Source organism: Diplotaxodon limnothrissa, linkage group LG17 (assembly GCF_057381915.1).
Source record: "Diplotaxodon limnothrissa isolate DT_005_m linkage group LG17, D_limnothrissa_male_GT1.1, whole genome shotgun sequence".
NCBI classification, from domain to species: Eukaryota; Metazoa; Chordata; class Actinopteri; order Cichliformes; family Cichlidae; genus Diplotaxodon; species Diplotaxodon limnothrissa.
In genome coordinates this window covers 30,412,137-30,438,368 of record NC_140612.1, presented here as the reverse complement: position 1 = coordinate 30,438,368, position 26,232 = coordinate 30,412,137, and the positions used below count along the sequence as shown (strand labels likewise).

General features: G+C 39.7%; 1 protein-coding gene across 1 annotated transcript in view; it reads left to right on the top strand.

Annotated features, from left to right (window-relative positions):
* Positions 1-4,837: 4,837 nt before the first annotated feature.
* col7a1l (collagen type VII alpha 1-like) overlaps positions 4,838-26,232 on the top strand; it is a 65,318-nt gene continuing 43,923 nt past the window's right edge. The window contains exons 1-35 of the mRNA XM_085375888.1: positions 4,838-4,913; positions 8,333-8,513; positions 9,085-9,244; positions 10,531-10,624; positions 11,701-11,874; positions 12,146-12,309; positions 13,065-13,194; positions 13,280-13,396; positions 13,531-13,686; positions 13,980-14,096; positions 14,193-14,339; positions 14,433-14,552; positions 14,774-14,932; positions 16,249-16,362; positions 16,516-16,665; positions 17,168-17,305; positions 17,642-17,788; positions 18,331-18,450; positions 19,021-19,167; positions 19,695-19,985; positions 20,081-20,220; positions 20,643-20,766; positions 21,193-21,336; positions 21,441-21,628; positions 23,561-23,641; positions 23,738-23,755; positions 23,856-23,879; positions 24,049-24,114; positions 24,591-24,671; positions 25,048-25,074; positions 25,178-25,222; positions 25,344-25,418; positions 25,544-25,639; positions 25,842-25,868; positions 26,055-26,108. Coding sequence (XP_085232014.1) covers positions 4,838-4,913; positions 8,333-8,513; positions 9,085-9,244; positions 10,531-10,624; positions 11,701-11,874; positions 12,146-12,309; positions 13,065-13,194; positions 13,280-13,396; positions 13,531-13,686; positions 13,980-14,096; positions 14,193-14,339; positions 14,433-14,552; positions 14,774-14,932; positions 16,249-16,362; positions 16,516-16,665; positions 17,168-17,305; positions 17,642-17,788; positions 18,331-18,450; positions 19,021-19,167; positions 19,695-19,985; positions 20,081-20,220; positions 20,643-20,766; positions 21,193-21,336; positions 21,441-21,628; positions 23,561-23,641; positions 23,738-23,755; positions 23,856-23,879; positions 24,049-24,114; positions 24,591-24,671; positions 25,048-25,074; positions 25,178-25,222; positions 25,344-25,418; positions 25,544-25,639; positions 25,842-25,868; positions 26,055-26,108 — 4,092 coding nt within the window. The remainder of the gene's footprint in view (positions 4,914-8,332; positions 8,514-9,084; positions 9,245-10,530; positions 10,625-11,700; positions 11,875-12,145; positions 12,310-13,064; positions 13,195-13,279; positions 13,397-13,530; positions 13,687-13,979; positions 14,097-14,192; positions 14,340-14,432; positions 14,553-14,773; positions 14,933-16,248; positions 16,363-16,515; positions 16,666-17,167; positions 17,306-17,641; positions 17,789-18,330; positions 18,451-19,020; positions 19,168-19,694; positions 19,986-20,080; positions 20,221-20,642; positions 20,767-21,192; positions 21,337-21,440; positions 21,629-23,560; positions 23,642-23,737; positions 23,756-23,855; positions 23,880-24,048; positions 24,115-24,590; positions 24,672-25,047; positions 25,075-25,177; positions 25,223-25,343; positions 25,419-25,543; positions 25,640-25,841; positions 25,869-26,054; positions 26,109-26,232) is intronic.

Sequence of the window (26,232 nt, the reverse complement as noted above, 5' to 3'; positions counted from 1 at the left end):
CACACAAGCAAGCTGTCTATTGATTAAGTCTGAGAATGACCAAGGGGTGAAAGAAGTTATGTTAGAAGTGAGATATCCTGGCTTAATACAACCTCAGAGATGTCCGTTGTGGACTGCCGTGCTGGAGCTAGAAGTGGTAATAAAAGGCAAGACAAAATCATGTTGGCCGCCCATTAACAGTGGCAAATATTAACAAGCCCTTTAACTCCCCATTTCTCTTCTTTGTCCAAGGTCTTTGTCATTCGAGGCTTTCTGTTCTTACTATATCTATGAGGACATAATGATAAGAATATTTGGGGGTTGTACACTGCAGTAAATGTGTAGATTTTCCTAGTGTATTTATCTTTTAGAGTCTATTTACTCAACAAGCATTAGTGTAACAAAAGATGCGTTATAAGTAGTTTGACAGCTTTAGGCAAAATGCTAGGAAAAAGTAGCTTTTGGATTTTTGATATGTTTATGTTAATCTTATCCAACTATGAGTGTGATGCATGATGCAAAGATGGCAGACATAAAGGAGACGCTATTCTTAATAAAGCTATTATTTGGGGCCGGATATGTTCCTATTTATGTGCCAAATAAACAGAATAATAGCATCCTGTGTCCAATAATGAAATTGGCCCATATGAAACATGTTTTCCGGGGTTGTTCCACTTCTGGCAGAATTATACATGAATCGTGTTGAGATTAGAGAGATGAACCAAGTACAGTAGTTAGTTGTTAATGAATAAACGCATCCATACATTGTTAATTTTATATTAAATCTGAGGGGATATTTACAAAAGGTTGCCTTATTCTCATAACATTGGGAGTACCTGGGAGTTTTTAAATGCATTAGTCATTTATTCTGACCCAAAGCATAATCAATTTCTATGTAATAATAATAATAATAATGGATTGCGTTTATATAGCGCTTTTCGGGGCCCTCAAAGCGCTTTACAATTCCACTATTCAGTCACACAATGGTGGAGGCAAGCTACAGCTGCCCTGGGGCAGACTGACAGAAGCAAGGCTGCCATATCGTGCCATCGGCCCCTCTGGCCAACACTAGTAGGTGAAGTGTCTTGCCCAAGAACACAACGACCGAGACTGTCCGATCCAGGGCTCGAACCGGCAACCTTCCGGTTACAAGACGAACTGCCAACTCTTTGAGCCAGAGTACTGGCTTTTAGAGTACTCCCCTACTTGCCTTAAACAGCCTATAATACAGACACAGGCACATCCCCCCAGCTAACTGAGACAGAAAGGAGCATTTCTGAAATAACCAGGTGTACACCACTGTGAGAGATAATATTCCTATAAATCAGCTAGCATACGAATGAAAATCAGACTTGCGGTTTTTGCAGTCAAAAAGATAAGAGAAGGATTTTCTCTATTCCAGATCATTACTGGGCCTCTGTTTACTCTCATAGCAAAAACTATTATTCTCCCTCTATCTAGATTCTTGTGAAGAATGCTTGTGTTTTCACTGGTGAGACTCATCCATCTGAATGTGCCTGTTAGAAATACTGGCCATCTCCACCCACTTTGCCTTTCACACACCCAAAACCAAACTCTGGTAATTTTTTTTATCTTAACATTGTAGCTACAGTCCATATTTATTTATCTTTCTTCCCATTATCTGCTGTCACGTGAAAAAAACGCGTTTTCACAGGACTGCATAGGCTCTTGTGAAAAACTATGATTCAGTAGCTTGTAGAACCAGCTTTTGTACAAATGTAATTGTTGTCTATACAACGTTGTAAGTCTATCATATTGTGGTGGAGGAATTTTGGTCCACTATTATTTACAATGTTGCTTCAGTTAATCGAGGTTTGTAGGCATTGGTTTATGCACAGCTCTCCTGCCACTGTATTTCAGCCATGTTGAGGTTTGGACTTTTTCAGGGGTATTGCAACACCTTGATTATCTTTGTTTTTCAGCCATTCTGTTATAGATTTCTGCTGTGATTGAGATCACTGTTGTCAATTTTTAGCTGTTGGATTTGACTCTAGAATACTTTGGTATAAAGAGGAGGTCATGGACAAGCCCAAATCATCGCTCCTCCACCACCGTGCTTCACAGTTAATATGAGGTGTTTGTAGTCAACATGGTCCTGTGGATTGTGAACTTTAACATATAACATGCTAACAAAGCCTCTTTGTTTTTTGCTATTTTTCTGAGAATGTTATTTTCCGTTGACCTTGGGGTAAATGTGCTAAGACTTCCACTCCTGGGAAGTTTGTGGCATTGCAATAATACAGATCTGAGTCCTGCAGAGCAGCAAACTGCCAAAACATCTTATTTCGTAAAGATGCACAGCAAATTCAAAAGTGTTAAATTTTTTGGTGTTAATAGTCTCCTTGCAAAAGTAGAGTTAATTTTACTCTAAGCAGAGTCACATTCTTTTAATGTAACTCTGAGGTGTAAAATGATAGTAGTTAAAATCGAGTGTTAAAAATGAGTGTTTCTATTTCAAATCTGGAGGTGTTACAATGGAAACATTAACTCTTGACCTCTTAACTCTGAACTCCTAGAGGGGCTATGACACCAACAGAGTAAATTCACAGACTCCGCCCCCAGCACGGCTCCAATCGAAGCTGAAGTGAAGCCGTTTCAGAACATTTTGCTCTACATATTTGAGTTGTTTGCCATGCTTGGTAAGTCATTTTTTCAAAGATTGTTTCAATTGTTATTAGCTTTTACTTCTGTGGCTCTTTGGAGTTGAGACAAAGCTGTGTGAAAGGCATTAGCCATGTTGCTCGCTGATAGCATAACATTCTGTTTTAGCTAGCTGAAAGGTATTGTTTGCGGGCAAATACCACAGCCTTGAAAAAAAGCTTGCATGTGAATTTTCAGTCAAACTTTTGGTCAAATACACCTAAAACAATGTCTAGAATGTGAAATGTTGGTATAATGGTGCTACTTGAAGCCTGAAAACGATCGCCCATTAAAAAAAAAAAAAAAAAAACGAGCAAACAGCAGTAGCTGACGTCCTGACTCGATTCTACGGTAGCATAGATCCCTCCAGAGTTTTGTGCACACGGTTTAGGTAAAAATGAAAAAAGTTGAGGTTTTACATTTAGTTCAGTATTACCTGTTGCCTGTGTCCTTGTCTTTTGGGAAAATACTTTACACAAGTAATGGCTCAAAGAGGATTCCTTTTTTTTTACTGTGCTGCAATTGTTTACTGGATTATTTGTGCCGTTAATTAGTGTCAACTAATTTTTATTCAATCTCCACACAGGATATGCTTGTGAAGATGGAATATGGGGGAGAGCAGAAGTGCGTTGCAGTTCCACAAAGGGATGAATGAAGGACATGCATATTGTATTGAAGAAATAAGTGATGAGAATGCTGTTATTTGCATTTACCATGTCAGACCTTTTGATAAACAAAATTCTAATGAAAGTGAGAACATGTACACTGTTACATCTTTCAGAAAATGTTTTGAAATTGTGGTGCACAGTTCAGAATAAATGTTTTTCAAAAACCATTGCATCTTTTTAGTAAATGTTTATTTCCAAAAGAAATTTCTAGAAGTTCAGAACAGTAAAATTCCCGCTTTTTAGAATGAATTAGAAGATAACTCTTACGTAGTTAAACTAAAATACTCTTTGAGAGTTAATATATAAACTCTTAACACCAAGTGTTAAATTATCAACTCCAGACAGATTTGGTGTTTAACACTAAATCAGAGTTAACGTACCAACTCTCCAAAAAGAGTTAAATTAACACTCTCTGGTGTGGACCCATATAGACACTTTAATAGTGTTGAAATCAAATCCGACAGTGTTAATTTGGACATGCTGGATTTGCTGTGTGCCCACACTTGCTGATGAAATTATTAAGAATATATGCCATAAAAACAGGACTCTAATGTTTGCATTTTAACTGCAAATATGACTTATCCAGCACACTATGTCAAAGCCACTGTAATGGCATGTTAGCTTAAGCCATAAAGCCATCAAACATCTTAAAGAGGTAGTTATGATTAGAAATGTACAGTGCACTCCATTTATGACTTATCCTGTCTCTGTTTTGGCTGTGATCAAATGATTTATCGCTGAGTTGTATCCTCAAGGTTCTTGTAACTTTTATACCTTTGAATAGAGGACTTTTTTTCATCACTAAACAGCATGTCATAAACAGTTTTACACATTTACGCCAACCTGTATGTTGAAATCCCAGGAGGATCTGCTTTGTAAGACAGCTACAGTAGATTATCAACACAATAACATTAAATGCTAAGTGCTTTAAATCAACGGGTCCTTATTGGACAGTATAAAAACCCCTTTGATGCTTTAATTTCCTTGGCGTCAGTGGAATTTGTTATAAAAGTGTTTACAGGGAGGCTCCTGCCTGCACCTGGACATATAATAATTATCAAACACATTATGCACTTGTTAAGGACATGGAAGTGTATAAGAAGACATCCGAGTTCATGTATAATATGACATGAAAGTTTCTAACCTGGACCTATTTATTTGATTAGTATGCCAGTCAGTCATTGTTACATGTCTACAAGTCTCTTGAGTACAGCAGAACTACGCTGTTAAACTCTTCTTTGTGTATTACTGTAATTAAAAAAAAATACTCTTAGCAAACACCAAAAGCTTGGCTTCTGCAGAAGAGTTCCAACTCCCTCACAAATGAAAAAAAAAAAAGCTGATTATGTTTTTATCTTTGAGGGCCTGTAATTACTTTTTTCTTCTTGTTGTTCTTTTGCATATTTTTCAGATAGGAGAAAAGAAAAGGTGGGATTGATGACTGTGAAGTGCAATTTAGGAACTGCATTTGTGAAGAGAGGAACTGGGGAGGAGGAGAAGGTGACTGAAGGAGGAAGACGAGGAAGAGTATGGGTCACTCTTCTGTGTGCATCTTTCTACTGTCCCTTTATCTGACTCATCAAAGTGTTGCAGCGCACGCTGAAGGTGAGTCGTGATATTTATAAACCTGTACTGCATGCTTACAGAATTAATTTGTGTGAAATTTCCCTTCTCCTATAGCACATCAACTTTCCTCCTTACTTTTTCCACCCCCTCAGTTACTTGATGATTGATTTATTTAACTCAGTGACTCATGTTTGCAGTCATTTTTCTCCATTTAATTTTCTGTCTGTGAAAAAAGAGTTAGGTACGTATTATTCTGAGTCACAGCCACGTGTCCAATTGTTAGCTTGGTGCACAGATCTATAAATTAGACAGGTTGGATGATCAGGCCAAGGAAAGGGCAGGTGCTCAATGAATAGAGTCTGTGCGAGTGCTCCATCATTAAATCTCCACACCTGGATTGGTACATGGGGCAGACACTAGCCCAGCTACAGTTTCTCTCCAGACTCTGTCTAGTCAGGGAATTTAAACATCTGCTGCCCTCATGTACAGTACAGCACTCTGTCAGCTACGCTGTCAAACCCATCCCCCTAGATACAGTACTCCAGCCTCAGGTGCTATTGGATGTCACCAAAAGGTCAACGAGCCAATCAAAAGTTAGATTTCCTCCACTTGGATTGTGATTGGCAGAAGGTGATTGGTAAAGTTGTTGGGCAGAATTATGGAAGGTTATAAATAGCCCAAGAATACATTAAAAGCTGTGCTTCCTATGCAGGTCCTCCTACTGTTGATTAATTATAGTTTTAATTGTTAACCCAACATTGTTCTTAAGGTCCTGTGTTTCATAAAACACAGGAAATAGGTTTGTATAATTGTCATTAAATAATCTCATCTCATACAAGCAACAAATAAGCAATAATGTATGGAAGCTGCTTATTGTGAGAAACAATCAGATAACTTTAACCCAACTTTTCAGCATCATTAGTGCTTTGTAGCCTCTTTTAACTCAGTGATTTAGATCCCACAAACTTACTGAGAGAAGCAGTTTCAGCCACTTTTGCCAGCTGTCTTTTCTGCAGCAGTAAGCAGCTGTTCTCATTAAATAAGCTATGACAAACTCACTGTGCATACCTGCCCAACACTAAACAGCATGCACTAAAAAATTAGCAACTGGCTCATTGGGAAAATGTAATATAAAAAAATCCCATTTTAATCTCAGTAGTTGGTGGAGACCAAGACAAAAATACTGCCGTGCTGCCACAATGACTGATAGCCCTAGAAAGCAAAGGGCCCTTAGGCTTATAATAGGCTTTATTGAGCAACTACTTCCTGTTCTCACCTATGTTCTTAACGATTATTTTGTAGCACAATACATGTTATTGTTAATTGCATTTTTATTGATGTGTGCTCTCTGATGGGTTACATCTTATGATCTCATGTCTTAATCTTGTCAGAGGCAATTGGAGTAATGCATCAATATTTCTGAGGCTTTTTCTTTCTTGGCAGAATTTTCTGCAGCATATGCTCAAGCCACTGGGCTACATCTAATGTGGAAATCAGTGGTGGTCCAACACCAAGGTGTATGCAACCTTTGAGATATCAACATAGATAACCTTCAAGAAAACCATTCCTAATCTCTCAGCATGTTTTGTGTCCTTATCCTGGGCATGTCGATCTCACCTGCAAGCCTAGACAGACGAACTTCTGGATAATTGATCTTGTTTTCCTGGGATGGAAAACAAGATCAATTATCCAGAAGTTCTGTGTCTGTCTGACAGACACCAACCTCCAGCTGCTTCTTCGCTCAGTCTTCACAACATTTTATGTGCGTTTACTAAAATCCTTCAAGTGTGAAATGCATCCAGTAAATGGAAAAGCCACATGTTTATTATAGGGTAGGTAGTTGCTTTTATGAGGCACAACTCGGACCGGAAAGTATGAACATTGTTTTATCTCTTCAAAGTGCATCAATGAGTATAAGTCCTCGCTAATAGATCTGCTGTTGCTGAATATATGATACTACAGCTTCCAAAGATAATAGCGCTTGAGAGGCCTCCAAAATGCTATTCCCGGTGATATTTTGTTTCCTTGGTGTATGGCCAGAAATGTATAGGTGTGTGAGGAGGAACATAATGTTAGGCCGCTATGGGCTGAAGACATATGTCACCCCCAGTGAATCCTGGGATTGCAGCCAAAGGAAGAAGGGTGAGATAATAGAGGAGAGAAAGCTTGATAATGAAATAGAAGACAGCAGAGAATCGCTTATCACTTACAGAACAATCAGTTGCGCCTATCTCCTATTCACTAGCCTAATCAATGCTGTTGTCACTTTGGTTTATTGCATATGCAATACCAGAATATTGACTTACAAGGTGTTTGCAGACACAGCAGTTTGTGCATGTGAATATGTGTCGGTGCACTTGCGTATTCAGTGCACCAGTTCACTCAAAAAAGCATCTAAATCCCATCAAACCCAGCAGATTCTTATTTTAAATGCGTTTGTTTGCTTGGGCAAGGGTACTGACCCTGATTTTGGGTGTGTTTACCTTATTATTCTAAGCGTTTCTCATCGCTGTACTAAAGTTTTATTGCTGGAGTGCTCAGAATATTGATAGTCTCTTTGGCTCACTTGTGTCTCATTAAAAATTCATAAGGATTTGTGTGAGGCTCTGGCTGCATGACAGAAGCAAATGAAAGGAATCCCTCAGCAAGGTGGAACAAGACTGCTATCTGGTGGTCAGTGTAGGAATTAAAGATGTCTGAAGCAGCAGGAGGCTAAATTAGTGTTTTTGAGGTTTCAGAGGGAAACCCTTAAAGATAAATGTAATGGAGAATTACATTTTGATAAAATGTCTTATTCAAGTCTTGAAACCAGCAAAAAAAGAAAAAAAAAAAACCCAAATTCAGTAGCTGAAAATGATAGATTGCATTTTTAACTAAAGGATAAAATATTCAAATATGGCTTGGGCAATTTATAATACTAAAAGTTATTAAAGTAGCACTGATAGTGTTAGATAATAGATTAAAACATTTAGTTAATGAGCTCAAATGAGGGCAATATTAGTTAAGTAAATTTAAAAAAAGTGAGTTCTGTTTAAAACCTCACTTGGTTTTCTCAGTCGGTTTTCAGAGAACCGATATTACCCTGGTAACCAAACGATATGTGTCAGTAAACCACGGTGTAAAGTGCCATTTAAGTGGTTGATAACAGTTTCTACCAATCTGTAGGCAGCATAGCTTTCAGGAACTGTTGGGTATTTATGTAGAATTAGAATTTGGAGAACTCACAATCCACGAGCCATAAAAATACAAAAAAGGATATAGAGAGTATAGAGATATATAGAAGTTTCACCTTTTTTGAAGTTACTGACGAGGTAATGGAATAATAGCTACGTATTAGTATTAGTGCATTTCTTTTTAATTCTTGAATCTTCTTAAAATATATCTTATTGTGTCTTTCTATGCTTCATGTATATGCTACCATTTTACACATATTAATTAATCTTTTCTTCTTTCCTCAGCATGCAGGACAGTGGTTCAGGCCGACATAGTGTTTCTGGTGGATGAGTCCTGGAGTGTGGGTCATAAAGACTTTTCCAGAATCAAAGACTTCATCTCAGCCATCATCTCCTCCTTTCAGGACAATGTGGTCGGAGCTGATGGGGTCCGTTTTGGAGTCACTGTCTTTGGGGATGTTCCAAGGTAGAAGTCAGTCCTGAGCTTGGCACATCGCATGAACCTTTGTGGCAGCTTGGCATAAATTATATTCAGCTGTCTTTTCTACATGATCACTTTCTATGACCACTGACAGGAGACGTAAATAACACTGATCATCTCTACATTATGGCTCCAGTACCTAGTGGGATATACTAGGGAGCACATGAACCTTTTGTCCTTGAAAGTTGATGTGTTTGATTTGTTACAAGAAGGAGAAATGGGCAAGGATAAGGATTTGAGCAAGTTTGTCAAGAAACAGATGTTGGTGGCTAGACAACTGGGTTGTCTGCAGCTCTTCTGGGCTATTTTTAGTCTGTAGTGGTTGGTATCTATCAAAGGTGGTCTGGGGAAGGAACACCAGTGAACCAGCAACAGGATCATTGATGCACTAGGGGAGCAAAGGCTAGCCTGTGTTGTCTGATCCAACAGATGAGCTACTATAGCTGAAGGAGTTATTGCTGGTTCTGATGGAAAGGTGACAGAATACACAGTTCTGTGGTCTAATGTGGAAAAATGTTTCTATCTGATCCAGTTTTGTGCTTCTATGTCCATGCAGGATGCGGATTGCTTTGACAGACTACAATTCCCTTGAGGAGGTACTCAGAGCCATCAAAGACCTTCCCTATGAAGGTGGATCCAGGAGGACTGGCATGGCACTCCAGTTTCTGGTCGACTCTGTTTTCAGCCCCGTCATCAGGCGGGATTCTGTCCCGAAGGTACGCTGCTTTACACAGCGAGGTGGATTGTTATACACTGAAAAAGAGAAATTTAAATCTTGGTAATTTTTGACAACATGTTGTTTCACAGGCTTTGGGGAAATTATTGATTTGAGATTACTACCCATGCTGCAAAAACATGCATGTACTGTCTGTTTCGGCCCTGTGTGAAAGGAAATGACTAGTCAGGAATCTATATTTCCACTCCACAGGACATGTGGAAAAAACAAATAAACAGGTTTACCATTCTCACACAGCTGTGAATCTGATTAAACCATCGTGTTATATGCTGAGAATACAAATTGATAATATTTGAAAGGTGCAACAGGGAACAGGATTTATTTTGCTTTCTCTGGTGCTTTGGAGGAAAAATAAAAGATAAAGAAAATACATTTTCCACCACAGATTTTCATCGATTATCAGATGGAGATAAGGCGTGACTGCTAAACATCCAACAGATGGTCATCCACAGTGACTCAACTTGGTTTATGCCAATGACCTTAAAAAAACAAGTGTTAAATTGGGCTTGGTGCATTTCTTGGATCCTAACAAAAATGCCACATTCACCAACTTGTCTCAGAAGTTCCTTGTCAAATATCCAGATACACTTTCTTTCCCACAACTCTCCTTTTCTATCAGACACATTTCCCTGACAGTCTAATACTGTAGTGTAGTCACAGTATAACACAGCTGGTTAGCATTCTAATCATTTCTCTATCTCTGTGTGCATGTGTGAATCATCTTGCTACAGCACACTGGATATGGGAAGGTGGAGAATTGAGGATTAGGCTGATATATTGAATTGTACAGCATGCAAAGCAGCAACTACATTCTCCTGTGGATGCTCTCCACCTCCCTTCCTCACTGACTGAGGGGTGAACTTTGAGTGAACTGAGAGAATTTTCCTTAATGGGGAAATTATTAGACTCAGCTGCAAGCCAGCATCCTTGAATTCCACTTTGAGTTTGGGTCTGATTTATTTAATTATGTTTTCAATTATGTGCTAAACTGCATCAAAAGGCTTTGGAGGCTTTCATGAGAATGGTACTGTTTGCATGGATGCTCTTTTAACACAAACAAATGTTGTTTGGAGGCTTGATTTAAGCCTCCAGTGATGCCAACAATAGTTGAAAACAGAGGTTGAAAGAGAGCAGCTGAAAATGACCCGTATGTGTTTAAATATAATACATTTTACTAGCTTTATATTATGCATTCATTTATCAAGAATTAGCAGATCTTCACATTATTGTCTTTTCTTTACATATGCCATTTTCTGTCCTGTGCAGATTGCTGTTTTGATCACAAATGGACAGTCGGACGACCAGGTCAGTGCTGCAGTCAGAGCAGTAGCAGACAATGGAATTACTGTCTTTGCAGTAGGTGAGTGTGGAAGTTGCTATTGTGAATTCTTTCAACATCCCCACTGCAGCAGCCCTTCAGATTTTATCCAAGCTCTGCCCGCTTATCTGCAGTGTTTGCAGTTAGAAATTCATGTCCTGTGCATTTGAATTCATTGGATTCAGTGTGGGTATTTGTGTGTAGGAGTCTTATTTCTGAGTACCTGAGCGCGCTCATGCTTCTGTATGTATACACACCAAGTTTACTTGCACATACAGTACCTTGCCCTTTTCCCCCTACTCACAGGCATAAGCACACAAGCCCACAACTTACTCCTCACAGCCTGCAGCGATGCAATAATTACTGCTCATTAGCCAATGGTGTGCTAATCGCAGTCATTTTTCATTAGGCAATTCTGTGCCTTCCCAACCCACCCACCCCCACCACTGACACCGAAACCTGCTCCTCTCGTTCATCACCACCGCGTGGCAGCTCGACATGAATCTTGAGCGCTAATGCAAAGCCAATATTACCTGTAGAGCTAGAGCAGCCTGGAAAGCATAAATTAAATTATGTCAGCGCCTCCCTGCTCTATGCAGCCTTAGACCTCGTAAGAAATCAACATGCACATTCATGTTGTTTATGTGCAAATTTCATACTGTAGACAACTTATTCAGAGTTGCAAAATGCAAAAATCTCCCAGTGGTTTTCTTTTGTGCATTAGGAAAACTTAAATACTTCACGCCTTGGCATTTAGGGCCCACTTGCACAAACTGAGATTCGTTCCAGAAATTGAACGACTGTGGTTATTTATATGTAAAATATATGTGTATATGGGCACATATTGGAGCTTTTCATATTGAATCTGTCAAAATGCAACACCTCCCCCTGGTGGAGATCAGAAAAAATACAAACAAAACCATTTAATATCCACACAGTGTGCATTAATCGAGTAAACTTCCACATAATCAAAAATTTGTTAATAATACCTTTAAAAAAATCTTGTCATATGTGCACATTTTTTTTGTTTATCATCTTGAATTGGTTATGAAACATTTTTATGCACCTTGGCATAAAATACTTTATTTCATTATCTTCTTATTTATACTGAAAACCAGGCCTCACGGGGGTTGATGAGGCAGAGCTTAGGAGGGTTGTGTCGGAGCCACATGCCGAGCATCTATTGCCGGTCACTGATTTCTCTACCATGGACACCATCCTCCCCAAACTGTCCCGCAGAGTGTGCCTCACTGCCTCTGAACCCCCACGTCCTGTGAAAACTTCCCAGCCTAGTAAGTTCTTCGTAATATGCTGAAAAAGCTGCCTACTCACTGACAGCTGTTTGCATTTTCATATTGACGAATTGTATTGCACTCTCGCACTTGAAAGGTATAATAAAAATGAATAATAACGTTCTTTTATTTCACTGTACTCTGCAGCTTCTTTGCTAACATAATCTATCTTGAAGACATATTTTACATCAACTTGCATATTTTCTGCTCCATGTTCCACTTCTCATCCCGTCTGTCTCATCACTCTTTCTACACTTACTTTTAATCGTAGGCGAGGAACGTGTGGTGGGTCCCAGAGACCTTCAGGTTAGCGAACTGGCCCACAGTTCTCTTAGACTGACGTGGAGCCAGGCCACGGGTGATGTCACCGGATATCGCCTCCTGGTCACTCCACTGAGCTCGGAGGGACAACTCCTTCCTGTGCAGCAGAGGCAGGTGAGGAATTGTCCATAGATAAGGTCACTGTTGCATTATTGTTGAGCTAGAGCATGCAATATGTCATCATACTGACTTTCATAGACAGTAAAGCATTTAATTCATGAATTAGTTGGACATCTCAGTTTTTTTTTACTGCTGATTAATCACCTCACTCTCCATGGAATTCCTCTTTAAAACACATCGATTACATGAACTTCTCATATTAAAAGTTAAAACAGCTGACAACAGCAGCTCACCCCTGTGATCAGTCTAAGTAGTGGACTCATTTCAGTGAGATTTATCTCTCCTGCAGTCATTGTGTAGCACTCCAAACTCGGTGAAACATTTACAAAAGCAATCAACATGAGCAGTCGTCTCAATGATATCAGTGCTTCTTTGTTTCTGCCTAGATTCTGCATTATGTTATAAAACGCAACATAAAACCTAATTTAATTATCGTGGACAAAAGTCTAAACAAACTGTAAAGATGTCAGTGGTTTTTAGAGTTAGATATATAAATGAAATTGAAGCAATAAAGGCAAAACAGCAGGATATTTATGTAAGCGTACTTCCCAAAAATGTCTCTCTGTTCCATTGCAGAGCCTCCAGGTATGTTTATCTTCGGCTCTGACTTGAACATTCTTCCTCTTAATCAATCATCTTCTTCTAAACATCATTCTGTCTTCCACTTTATGTCTCAGGGAAACACAACATACACACTCAAACATACACACACTCAGATCCTTTTGTTCTGCTGTCTGTGTATGTAACAGATGGATCTGAAGGCAGATGTGAGCACAGCCATGGTGACAGAGCTGAGTCCCAAAACCGACTATTCCCTCACCGTCTATGCCATGTACCCAGGCCTCATAGGAGACTCTGCGACAATCAAAGTAAAGACAAGTGAGTGTCTGCTCATGCACCTAGTGTCTCTATTTTTAATTGTATGCTGTCATCTTTCCCTGAGCAACAGGTGTCTGTCTTTCAGCGCCTTTGCCCGAAGTTTCAAACTTCCGTGTTATTGAGGAGGGCCTGTTCTCCCTGCGCCTCGGCTGGACACCCCCCCAGGGGAAGCTAAATGGATTCAAGATCTTCATCCCGAGATGTATGCTGACATAAGTGCATGCTAGATGTTAACTTTGTTTCCAGAGGGGTTTGTTGAAAGAAAGCTGTAATGGGTTCTAATAAAGAGGTTTTTTTTAAAGTATTATTTCTTGTGCATTTATGATTGTTCTCCAGCCAACAGACCAGGATTCATTTATGAGCAGCTGCTTCCCAGAGACATTTCCTCTCATGTGATTGACAGTCTGGAGGAGGATAAGAAGTACACTGTCAGTATTTATGCTGTGTACCCTGAAGGACCAAGTAAACCGGTTTCAGTAGTGGGGAAGACATGTAAGTTTATTAGCTTGGCTCAAAACCCCATCATTATGTTCATTTACATAAACAGGAAAGCCAGAGAGCACGCTCCGGCACACTGGAAGCAGTTTATTAACTGCTTTAAATGTCTCTTCAAACAACACCTAAGAGCAAATATTAAAGTGCAGTACCACAATATTTCCACAGCAGGGTGGTATTGTTTTAGTAAAAAATATTAGCAAGCAGACTCTATTCTCTACTCTGTCATGTCATTGTGTATAATTTACCTAAATTTACCTTTGCATGTATGTGTGGGATGTGCTTAATAGTGAAGTTGGTGCCAGTTCATCAGTTTCTGGTCCAAAATGCCACCACAGACACCGTTCAAGCAAGGTGGGCATCAGTTAAAGGTGCTACAGGATACCGTTTGACATGGGCATCTACAGGTATCGTGGTTAAGTACCTTTCTTGCGAAACAGCTAAAATGCGAAATATTTAATTTAATACATCTCTTTGCTTAAATGTCACTTTATATCTTGTAGAAGGCCACATAGAAAACATAAACCTCGGGGACAATTTTAACTTCTACATGATACAGGGCCTCCACACAGGCTCTGAGTACACCATCACCATCAACCCCATCTTTGGAGACATTGAGGGGCCTATCACCACTGCGAAAATCAAGACATGTAATTAAAAATTTTCAAAATAAAATTGCACCAAAGCAGTAGATAAGATGCATAACAGTCCTCTTTGTCTTTCACTATCTCTCTTTCTGTCAGTGGAAAGTAGTTCAGTACAGACTCTGAAAGTATCTGCTGTGAGCACAAGTACTGCAGTCGTCTCATGGAACAGTGTCCCGGGGGCTACAGGATACAGACTGGCATGGAGACCCACCCCAGGTGATTTATTCAGTCACTATTGTCTGCCGCTGTTTACCCTTGTTTTTTGCAGATATTCTCAACTCGGTTATTTTCTCAATGGACACTTTAACCATAGCAACATGACAGTAGCTTGCGATGAAATACAGGGAAAGAAGGAGGATATTTGCCTCTGATACGAAGTGAAAGTTTGAAGTCACTGAGGAATAACAGACTAACTGTAATGTTAATATTATTTCTAGAGTTTGTTGGTCGGGATCGTCCCAGACAATTGGCTCTGAACACCAGCACTACACAGTACCAGCTGAAAAATGTAGCCCATGATACGGAGTATGTCCTGACGCTTTACGTGCTGTTTGGCGCTGCGGTTGGACCTGGCATCGCTGCCACCTTCAGAACTTGTAAGTAACCTTGTTCACCAGACATCATATTCAAATGTAGGAATAAGCCATTTTTTCATCTTTTTCAATAGACTTTTTTCCCCCAGAAAACTTTTGGGTGTAGCTTTAGTGTTTATTAGAAGGAAGTAAAGATGTAATAAATATTATTTTTAAAAATTGTGTTCCACACTTACCGGAGCAGCTTCCCAGGATGCTTACTGGCTGTTATCAATGAAATCTGACCTCTAGTTGTCTTGTTCCTCTGTGCGGCGTCATCTCAGTCATTCAGTAAGTATAATGGCGAGAGAAAGAGATCTGGTTTTGTTTGATTGGCATGTGGCCATGGTAACAGGAGTATATCTATGTTCTTATGGTGCTATGTTTCCTCAGTTCAATATTGCTTTACCATTCTATTGCAGACACACACATACAAAAACACTGGGTAACACTCTATAGAACTTTTTGACGCGTACCCACAATAGCCCATAAGTCATAAGTCACATTAGGTGCTTAGTTAGCTGGAAAATATGCATTTTTCCAGCTTCCCATTATGTGCCTTTTAGAGCTCAGGAACATAGGACCCTTGGGGCACAGGAATGACTCCATTTCAACCACAGTTCCTACTTCTGTCACTTCTCTTAAAGTCTAAAAGGGTTTTTTTCATGACTGAAACTAGAAAGCTAAATAGTTTTTCAAACTTCTCTGTATTACTGAAAGTACTCAGATATGCCAGCTTGCACAGTCTATAAGCAGTAGAGCTGTGGAGCTGTTCCCATTATTGGTTCTCTGTTTTGTCTGTTGTGGGTGCATGCACACAGGTGACGTAATAATGATATCACATCATTCCACTGATATCCAGGAGCACTTATATCAAGCTTTCACTATCAAGCTAACAATGCCTGGGACGAAAAATATTAAAAACTAAACATTAAACCTTATAAAGATGAATGCAAACAAACCTTGAAACCTTGATAAGAAATTTTGATATGTAAATGGTTCATGAGGAGAGAATTGAATTCAGTGGTGCAATGCACAACGAATTTTGGGGGCAACACTACATGCTAAACAGACTTTTTTGTTTGTATTAACCATGACCACACACATCGTCACTGACCTCTGTTACATGTGTAACCACACCCAACGAATTGGTGTCCTGACACTGAAGTGAGCAGTGCGTTTAGTGATCAGCAGACTTTCAGCAACTTCCAAAATGGGCTTTAAGAAAAAAAGTCACGATGAGGAAATCAAAAACGCCAAAGATTTGTGATTCATCTTTTTTACTTGAAACAGGGTATTTATAAGATCAGTCCTTGATGTTTTTTCTTTCATTTTTTCAGCTCCTTTGGGTTATGTCTCTAACTTCAAGGTGACATCCTACACAAGCACCACTATAGATGTGGCGTGGAGTCCCATCGTTGGAGCCACCGAGTACAAACTCTCATGGAAAACAGGTAATATATTTATACCTATTCCTTCCCATTACACCATTTTAAAGCATGCCAGCATGCCAGCCCGATTAAAGACCCTCTATTTACCATACATTATCTTTACAACAGATAGATGGATAATTTGTCTTTTGTTTTGTTTTCGTCTGATGCTTGCAGATAATAGCAAACCCCAAGTCCAGTACCTGGATCGTAGCATCCTCTTCCATCGTCTCAAAGACCTGAATCCACAGTCTACCTACACAGTCACCATCTGTGCAGTGTATGGCAACTCAGAGGGACCAGAAATCTCCTTATCTCAGCTCACAGGTACTAAACATATGTGAAGTCTCAGTGACTTTGAATTTATCATGAGCCATCTTTAGATCTAAAATGGCTCTGTGCAGCTGTGCCCCCATCGTAATTAAATGGGAAGGGTACGGCAAAATTCCCCAATCTGTGCCACATAAACCCTCGTAAGTGTCGCCGTTTGACTGACATGTCATGTACTTTGGTCTTCCCGTTATAACCACAGTTCCTGCTGCTGTCACTTGTAGTATGTGTCACTGAGTCCAAGTCAGCAGGGCTGCTATCATTCTATCACTGTCACTGTCAGAGTGTTATTCCGAGCTTCAAGTGCTACGTTTATTACAGTGTAAAATAATAGGGAGGGGTAAGTAAAGTCACATCAGCAATTTTTTCAGATATTTTAATCACATATTTTATGATTTCTGGGTCCTTAATGCATTGTGATGTGAAAAAAAAATTGTCACAGCTTTATGGTATAAAACCTGGATTAACATCTCCTGTGGTCATGTTATGTTATGCTTAGCTGCAGTGTCAGAGTCAGATCCAATCCAGCCAGTGAGGGAGGTGAAGGTTGAGGACATTGGAGTAAATTCCTTCACACTATCTTGGAAAAAAGCATCAGGGGCTTCTGGATACAAAATCTCTTGGATCCCATTTCTTGGTAAGAAACCACATAAATAAACCACCCAAATGTGTATTCTAATGCCTCAGGCTATGAACAAGTAGACATAATATACAGTAGAATTACAACTGCATTTACATCTCTGGATCAGAGAAGCTGAGAAAATTTTTTTTCACTCGGGTCGATGAAAATATTAAGCATGTCTTAAATTAAAATATTTGCAGTATTTTCCTATTACAGCATCTAGCAGCATAATGAGTTACCACTCCTCAGTTTAGACTCTTGTGACTCATTGTATAACAGTTTCATCCGTAAATGACTGCAAACACGGTTGTTTGACACTTTCATGCTGGATTTAATTATTCTGTGCACTAGGGGGTGATGAGAAGTCCCATGTGGTATCGGCTGATTTTGCCTCCTACACCATCCGCAACCTGCGAGAGAGCTCAGCTTACAAGATCCAGGTGTCCTCCATGGTGGGCAGCAGGGAAGGAAGCGCTGTCCTGGTCACAGCACGTACCTGTGAGTCCTGCCTGGCCCTGGTAGTAGGGAACAGTCTGAGTTTCAGGGAAATGTTCAGTAATATATGTTTCACCAGTTTCCTTAAACAGATTATGTGTAAATGCCACTACGGTGGCTTAAAATTTAGTAGATTTAAAAGTACCTCGTATTGAAAGTTCCAATGAGCAGCTACCAAAATGCAAGTTAAACACTTTGAGTCAACTCAAAATCTTTTATCAGAGGCTATGAAAAACTTCTCCAATTACTTTGAGCCTCATAAAATCACTACGTTTAAAATGGTTGTATTTCAGGAACAAGTCATTCAAAACTTTTGTCAAACCTCTTGAGTCAAAGCTGAAAGTTTGCACTTCAATCACATATTGATGGCCTAATTTAAAATCTAATGTGGTGGATGCAAAAAAAAAAACTTTTATGTACATATATGCGCCTAATACTGGGAATGTTAAAGTTTATATTCATTAGGACGTATGATATAATAAATCCACCTAATGTCACTTGTTTCTTTATGTCATTATTCATCAGAGCTATTTTGTGTGTTTCAGTGGATCTTCCCAAAGTAGAAGGATTTGTTGCTTTGAATACAACAGATAACAGTACTGTTCTGAACTGGACACGCGTAGCTGGTGCCTCAGGATATCGCCTCTCCTGGAGGCACATCTCAGGTCAGTAAGCAACCACAACTTGATAAAGCACCTTCTTATAATTCATGCAACTTTCTTTTAGGCTCCAGAGATGAATTACATATTATGTAAATGATATTACACTGCATACAGAGACCTGCCATAAACATTCTTTTATTTAGCAGGTCTTGGTCTGAAAAGGCAATATTTGCCTGAATAAAACACAAGTATCCCAGCATGCCAGGAATAATTGTTTAGAGATTTCAAAGTGTTTTAACCATGATATGTCTTTTGTGAATAAAGTGGCAACATAAGCACCCTTTTGTTAATAAGGTGAAAAGTCTTATTAACAAAATTCCTAAAGTAATATTGTCATAATTGACAGAATCTCCGTACATGTAATTTGTCACCAGATGTTCAGATATATCATTTTTATTTGTAGATTTGACACATTATTTTACAGGTTATTAAAAAATACTGTTTGCTTTCCTTTTTATACACTCAAATCCATTTTAGTATAAAGATTTATTTTCCTATTTCTTATTTCTTGAAACCATACTGTCACAAGTGATCACTTTGCAACACCATGTTTTCTATGTATGTTTTTTTCAGTGTTTGACACAAAAACAGAAATCCTTGGCCCTGGATTCACCTACTATAAGATCAGTGATCTCTTGTATGGCAGAACATATCTTTTCACCATCAGACCTTTGTATGGAGAAGTGGAGGGGCCTATAAGCACCATGTATCAGAGAATATGTAAGACTCTCTCCAAGTTGTTTGACTGAATGACAGACATACACTTCAGATCCTTCTGTTTACTTTAATACATCCACTGATCAGGCTATAATACCTACAGTCACATCACACTATACTGTGTGTGTATTTTTATTTTTGTAAGCATAAAATTGACAAAGCTCAAATTAGCTTCCTGAAGAAAAGAAATGCTATCTTAGCTAAGTGTTAAGCTATTTAGCACTACATCTCTCATATGGCCATCTTATTCTAAACTTCATGAATGCTTTAAAATGTTGAACCTATTTGTCTGACTACCCATGCATCTTTCTTAGCTTTCTATTGTCAGCTGTTCTGTTTGTTGATATTCAGTGAACACCTACAGGAGCTTTTTCCTAAGACTGGTACAAGCTGAAAACCCAAACTGAAGAATGCTGCAGCAGTGTTTTATTGCTTCCTTTGCAATCCCATTTGTTGTTCCAGCAAAGACTCTGTTTGACTCCAGAGACTTCAAGCGTTTGATTTATTTGTTATGGTTCTGTGTATCACAGTGGGACCAGCTCGCCCAGCGTTAACAGTCCAGCCTGTGCCACCTACAGTGCCCCCCCATTCCCTACCTAACACTGGGGACTCCCAGACTGCCTCTATCATCAACACAACCACTGCTCAATCACCCATGAGGACCACCTGGCACCCTGATGTTGTGCTTCCAACTGAGTCCTTAACAACCAAGAAGCCCCACGTTCAGCCAAGTGTCACTGAGGGCAAGGCAGGAGCAGTCACGTCCTTTCGATTAACCACACTGAGTAGAGTGACAGAGAAAAAAACACCACCACAACCAGGTATTTTAGAGATTCTCTTATATTTTTTCCCTCATGCTAAATAATATGTAGCATATTTTTTAGTTAGAACTGTTTTCTGTCCTGTTTCTGTCCAGTGTGCGGTAAGACCAAAGCGGATATAGTGTTCTTGGTGGATGAGTCGTCGAGCATTGGCACTGACAACTTTAGGAAGATGAAAGACTTCATATTTCGAGTGGCTACATACTTCCCCGTAATTGGTTCACAGGGCACGCAGGTTAGTTGCTCAGTAAAAACTTTTCTTTGTACTGTGCTGAAGATAAAACTTTCAGGTGTTTAATTTTATCACTTTGGCTGTGAGTCTGTTTAGACAATTACAAATTGGACTCGATTGCAGTTTTTGAGTCATAATAGCTGCCCGGAAGGTGAGTCTCATGTGCAGGCTTAGACCATTAGCAGTAACATAATGTGCTCTTCTCCACCAAATGGGCTGAATCAGACTCAAACATTGGCAGAAAGGAGACACATGGCATAATGCCATTTTTTTGTCAGCCAAGGAGGCAAGCACAAGCAAATATATAGTTCTTATGATCTTTGTTTTGAAGAATGAAGTTTCATCACAGTCAGCTGTGATCTAAAAATCCTTTATATTGCTGTTATGATGATGTGCATTTTCTCACTCTCTCAATCTTCTTTCAGATAGCTGTGGTTCATTACAGCGATGAGCCTCGCATTGAATTCCGCCTTAATGACTTCAAAGACAGAAACTCTGTGCTCAGGGCTCTCAGAGCGCTGCGTTATGGAGGGGGCAACACCAAAACCGGTTGGTGATACTCACACAGATGTGCACCATGCTTTGTCTCATTTTGCCAGCTATCTTCAGTGGGCCAGGAGCCTCTTTTACTATTTCCTGTATTGAAAACCATAGCCTTTTTAACAGGTGTCACACTGTTCTGTTACCAAACACCTGCACACTGACTGCTGATGTAGTTAGTATCATATGAGATGATCTTTTATTGTGCATGGGCAAATTGAATTTTGTGTAAAAAAAAGAAAGAAAGAAAAGTTGTTGAATCAGTGAGATGATACAAGAATTCATATGGTCCAGGACCACAAATAATAACATGGCTGAAGAATCTCATTACAGTGCTGGAAAACTAGCAAACATAATCCACCAGAATTTAACCAAAAGTCATATTACTTTCTCTTAAAACTTATTTTTTGTTGTTTTTGTTCTTTTGTTCCTCAGGAAAAGGCATCAGCTATGTTCTGCAAGAACTGTTCCAGGAGGCTCATGGGATGAGGCAGGATGTACCCCATGTTCTGGTTTTGTTTACAGATGGCAAGGCCCAAGACAATGTGGTGCCACCCTCCAGAATTGCCCGCGCCTTGGGTGAGTTATAATATAAACTGTTCAAAACACGTGAACGGATTTTTCACTCATTAAAAGTTTAAACTAAAATATTCAGTTATCATGTTACGATTGTGTCTCTGTAGGGGTCAGCGTCCTGGCAGTTGGAGTTTCGAATGCAGATCGTGAAGAACTGAATAAAATTGCAGCTCCCACCAGCTACAAAAACATCTTCTATTCACCAACTTTTGATGATTTTCCCTCCGTGGAGAGAGAATTTATCAGAAGCCTCTGTAGCGACGAACTCATCACAGAGTTCAAACTACAAGATGAGGTGAGGTAAAAAAAATAAGGCAAAGGTATTGCTTGTCTGTCTGTAAGAAACTAAAACAAATAAATGACTGTAAATGTAGAAAATCTTTGTTCATAAGCGATACATACAAGTATGCGTTGTAGGAGATTTTGTTGTATTGGGACAGCTTTTATACTGTGCCTGTAAAGTGAACATACTTGCACGTGTAGGTGGATCTTCTAAAACACCTGTGGAGCCTATTATTTGTGTCTAATGACCATGTATTACACAGAGGTCCATCCATCCATCCATCCATTTTCATCCGCTTTGTCCGGGGCCAGGTCGCGGGGGCAGCAGCCTAAGCAAAGAGGCCCAGACCTCCCTCTCCCCAGCCACCTCCTCCAGCTTATCCAGGGGAATACCAAGGCGTTCCCAGGCCAGCCGAGAGATATAATCTCTCCAGCGTGTCCTGGGTCTGCCCCGGGGCCTCCTCCCGGTGGGACATGCCTGGAACACCTCACCCAGGAGGCGCCCAGGGGGCATCCTTGTCAGATGCCCGAACCACCTCAGCTGGCTCCTTTCGATGTGGAGGAGCAGCTGCTCTACTCTGAGCCCCTCCCGGATGGCCGAACTTCTCACCCTATCTCTAAGGGAGAGGCCAGCCACCCTTCGGAGGAAGCTCATTTCTGCCGCTTGTATCCGCGATCTCGTTCTTTCGGTCACTACCCACAGCTCGTGGCCATAGGTGAGGGTAGGGACGTAGATCGACCGGTAAATTGAGAGCTTCGCTTTTACACTCAGCTCCCTCTTCACCACGACGGACCGGTGCAGCGTCCGCATTACTGCAGCTGCAGCCCCAATCCGTCTGTCGATCTCCGGCTCCCTTCTCCAGGGAGAAGGTCCATCCAGTTAATTTTAAATTTGCACACAAAGGCTCTGCAGGTGAGAAAACGTCACCATTCTTTACTTGACGTCAGACCGGAGGACGTAACTGCAGACTCAGCCCATTTCTGATGATGTGTTTTGAGAGGCTGGTTTTTCATAAAAGACAATAGACCTGTCCACATAGATCCTCAGCAGTTGGCTCCACTGTCCCCCGTCTTCACACACCTTGATAATAAATAAAGCCTCTGTGAATGCTGCTGATTTGAGCTTCGCATTCAATAATGAAACTCAAAATTTCTTTTCTAAAAATGAGTAGGTGTGGTAGAAACGTCATAGATTTCCTGGTGCAATCAGTAGGAAAAAACGGAGCTCTGCAGTGTTCAAGCAGTTGATTTTTTTCCTTTTGTTGTTTACTTGTTGTCGGGCCAGCACCTGCCCCTCTTTTGTTGTGGATGTACATGTATTTTTCTTGTTCATATCCTGAGGACATGAGCAATCTTGCGGTGTGGTAGCCAGAGAACAATCAACTGCACATTGTAAGGAAAAAAATAAGCAGGTGATTTTTGATTTTAGAAGAAAGGAGGCAAAGACAGACACACCTGTTTTTTTGGGGTTTTTTTTAGGTGCAGCAGATAAACAGCTTCAAATTTCTCTGAATCAATATCACAGATAGAACTTTCCAAGTCACTAAGTCACTTATAGCGACGAGCATAAAAAAGTGTCCTAACTGGGAAATTCAGCAACTGGCACTACATGTGGTGCCTCTGCTGCTTAACCAATTAACTTTGAAGTTTCTTTCTTCAGGCCACAAGACTACACGTGTGAAGCTCTGAGATCCCCCCCCCCTTCACTGCAAACAGTAGCTTTACTTTTATGACTCAAATAGTGAATAATTCATTCAGAATTTTTGGTAGCACAAACAGACTACATCTCAAATTTGTTATACAACCTTGTGTTGCATAATAAGAATTCAAATTATTCTTGACGAGCAAATTCAAAGAAGCTTTGTAGTGAGCCTTCTCTGCTTCTGTAGTCTACTTAAAAGTCAGTTGAATAGTTTGTAATGCATTCATTTTTTTTCATTTTCAGGGTGCTCAGCTAGACACCCCCACTGATGACCCAGAGGAGATGCTTAAGCCCGAGGGTCCATGCCTAACTCAGTGCATGAAGGTTTGTTTGATTCTTTCTCCTGCAAAGTTATAATCGTGAGTTGTTAAACCTTGTTATTCTGCAGTGATTAATCATATGAATTTTCTGTTTTTTCAGGGCCAAAAAGGGGAAAAGGTGAGTTACTGTATTTGACTCAGACAAAACTGATGCATTTTTTCCTGTAACATTTCATAAACTTATTTCTTTATTTTTTGATAATCTTTTATTCTTTCAGGGAGACAGTTTGGGTCTTGGTCTGGTATGTTTGTTCTTACTTTATGTCGCCTTTTAAATAATACGCTTAAACTTTATTCTCCCTTCTATTCAGTTTTTCACTGGCCCCGCTTCTGCCTTGTATATTCAGATACACTTTTTTACTTATCATCAACCAAACCTTTAAAAAATAACAATTATTAATGTTGTTGTAGAGATTCAGACAAAGCCCTGGAGAGTTTGATCCTTTCACATCTTCAAAAGGAGAAAAAGGAGAAAGGGTAAGCATCAGCACATACAGCATATGTTAATTGTATGTGCATGAATATATGTACATAAATAATAATAAGGTTGTTTGTGCACATTACACATAAATGCCTTAGTTATTATTTGTTGTCTTCAACATCTGCCCTTTATTACCTTATACTAGCACATGCAGTATGAGTGACAAAAAGCAAAATAGTTTTAGCAACAAGAGTTGCATGTAAACAAAACATGAATTAAGATGTTTGTAGAGCATTTCAGCTTCAAAAGTATGTGAAACCTCGTCTTTTAAACCATTTGCATTAAATTAGTTCCCGTGTACTGTCTTCTTTGAATTCAGTATATACAATTAGTGTTATGTTTAAATGCTGTATCGAAACCACTAACAGTGCAGTAGTATTTGTGTCCCTCTGCAATTTGTTATTTAATATATATATATATTTTTATTAATATTTTTATTTTCAGGACTGACTCTAATGTCTTAATTTGACAGGGACTTCCTGGAACTGACGGTGTTCCTGGTTTGCCAGGTCGCCCAGGAAGAACTGGACCACCGGGTTCTGCTGGCCAACGGGTACCTAAAGTCATATGAAAATGATTTTACAGCAGTATAAGCAGTCCTGTGCAAAGAGTGTATGCACAGCTCTCTTGAGGTCCAAGCATTTTAGTCAGGTTGTGGTCTGAACTTCGACAGGACGTACGGAGATGGCCTCACATTTGATCTACTTATTGCAAGGAGCAAAGTTATCCCCCCTCCACCACCGTGCTTGACAGTTGGCATGAGGTGTTTGTGCTGATATGCTGTGTTTAATTTGTTGTGCAGTGCATCATAGGTCTGCATATAGTGCTACAAGAACGTTCCTTTTCTCACGCTTGTATATCCATATAGAACAGAATTTCACACTTATCTGATCTGAACCTGAAAATATGATTACTTTCTAAATTTCCAGGGCCCTACAGGTGTTCCAGGTGACATGGTGAGAACAAAATATCTGTAAAAAAAAAAATAGATTGATTAATTGTGTCATCTATATTCTTTGGAGACTGTAAAGGATTTTTGAAACAGTCTTTTCATGGTAGGGTCCACCTGGGCTCCCTGGTCCAAAGGGACAGAGAGGAGAGAGAGTAAGTGTAATCCATGCATTTAATTTTGCTTTCTATTCATGAGACAGATGTTTATGCACTTTTAAGATTTGTATGCTGCAACAACAATGAACAGAGTCTTTTTTTTTTGCCTTCCTCGCAGGGAGAGCCGGGATACGTCATAGCTGGTACAGATGCAAATTTTGTGCCCGGACGAAAAGGAGAGCCAGGCTCCTCAGTGAGTTTTCGAGAAGGCAAAAAAAATAAAATAAAAAATTTCCCCAAAAAACAAACAAATAAACAAGTAGTTTTTGAAAGGTAATCTTTAAGGCATTTTAAGATACTTTTAACTGCATGTTACAGGGTCCCCCAGGACCTCCCAGTCTTCCAGGGGTCAATGGAGCTCCAGGTCTGCCTGGTCAGCCAGGATCACCGGGGCCACCAGGAATAGCTGTCAAGGTAACGTAAATTCAAGGGAAGCAAAGAAAAAAAAGGGCATTGTAATTACACCCCACCTTTTTTTAATTCATGATGTTTTATAATGCCTGTCACTGCACATCACATAATGTCAAGACAGCTTGGAGTATTTAGTATGAAGAGTCACAAAGATGTTTTGACAGCACAGTCCAACAAAGCTGCTTCTACTGTTTGCACTTCGCAGGGAGATCCCGGAGAGCCGGGTACAAAAGTAAGTATGAAGGCTGTCTTCTTGTCGTTTTATACATTTGCTCAAAAAAACCCCCCGAATCCCTACTTTTAATTTACTTTCATAAATGTTGTATATCAGCCTATTTTCAAACCGCTTGGTTATTTTGTTATATAATATGTCTTGTTGTGTTTGCATATCTTATAATATTTCATTTATTTTTGAAAGGGCTTACGTGGGAAGCAGGGCGTGAAAGGAGACAAAGGAGAGCCGGGAAAAGATGTAAGCACATAGCTGATAAAATGATAGTGTTCGGGCAGCTTAGTTAAGAAAAAAATAAAACAGAATTTGAGACGTTTCTGTGCCCGCTTTGTCTCTCACATCGCAAACTGACACATGTGCAAAC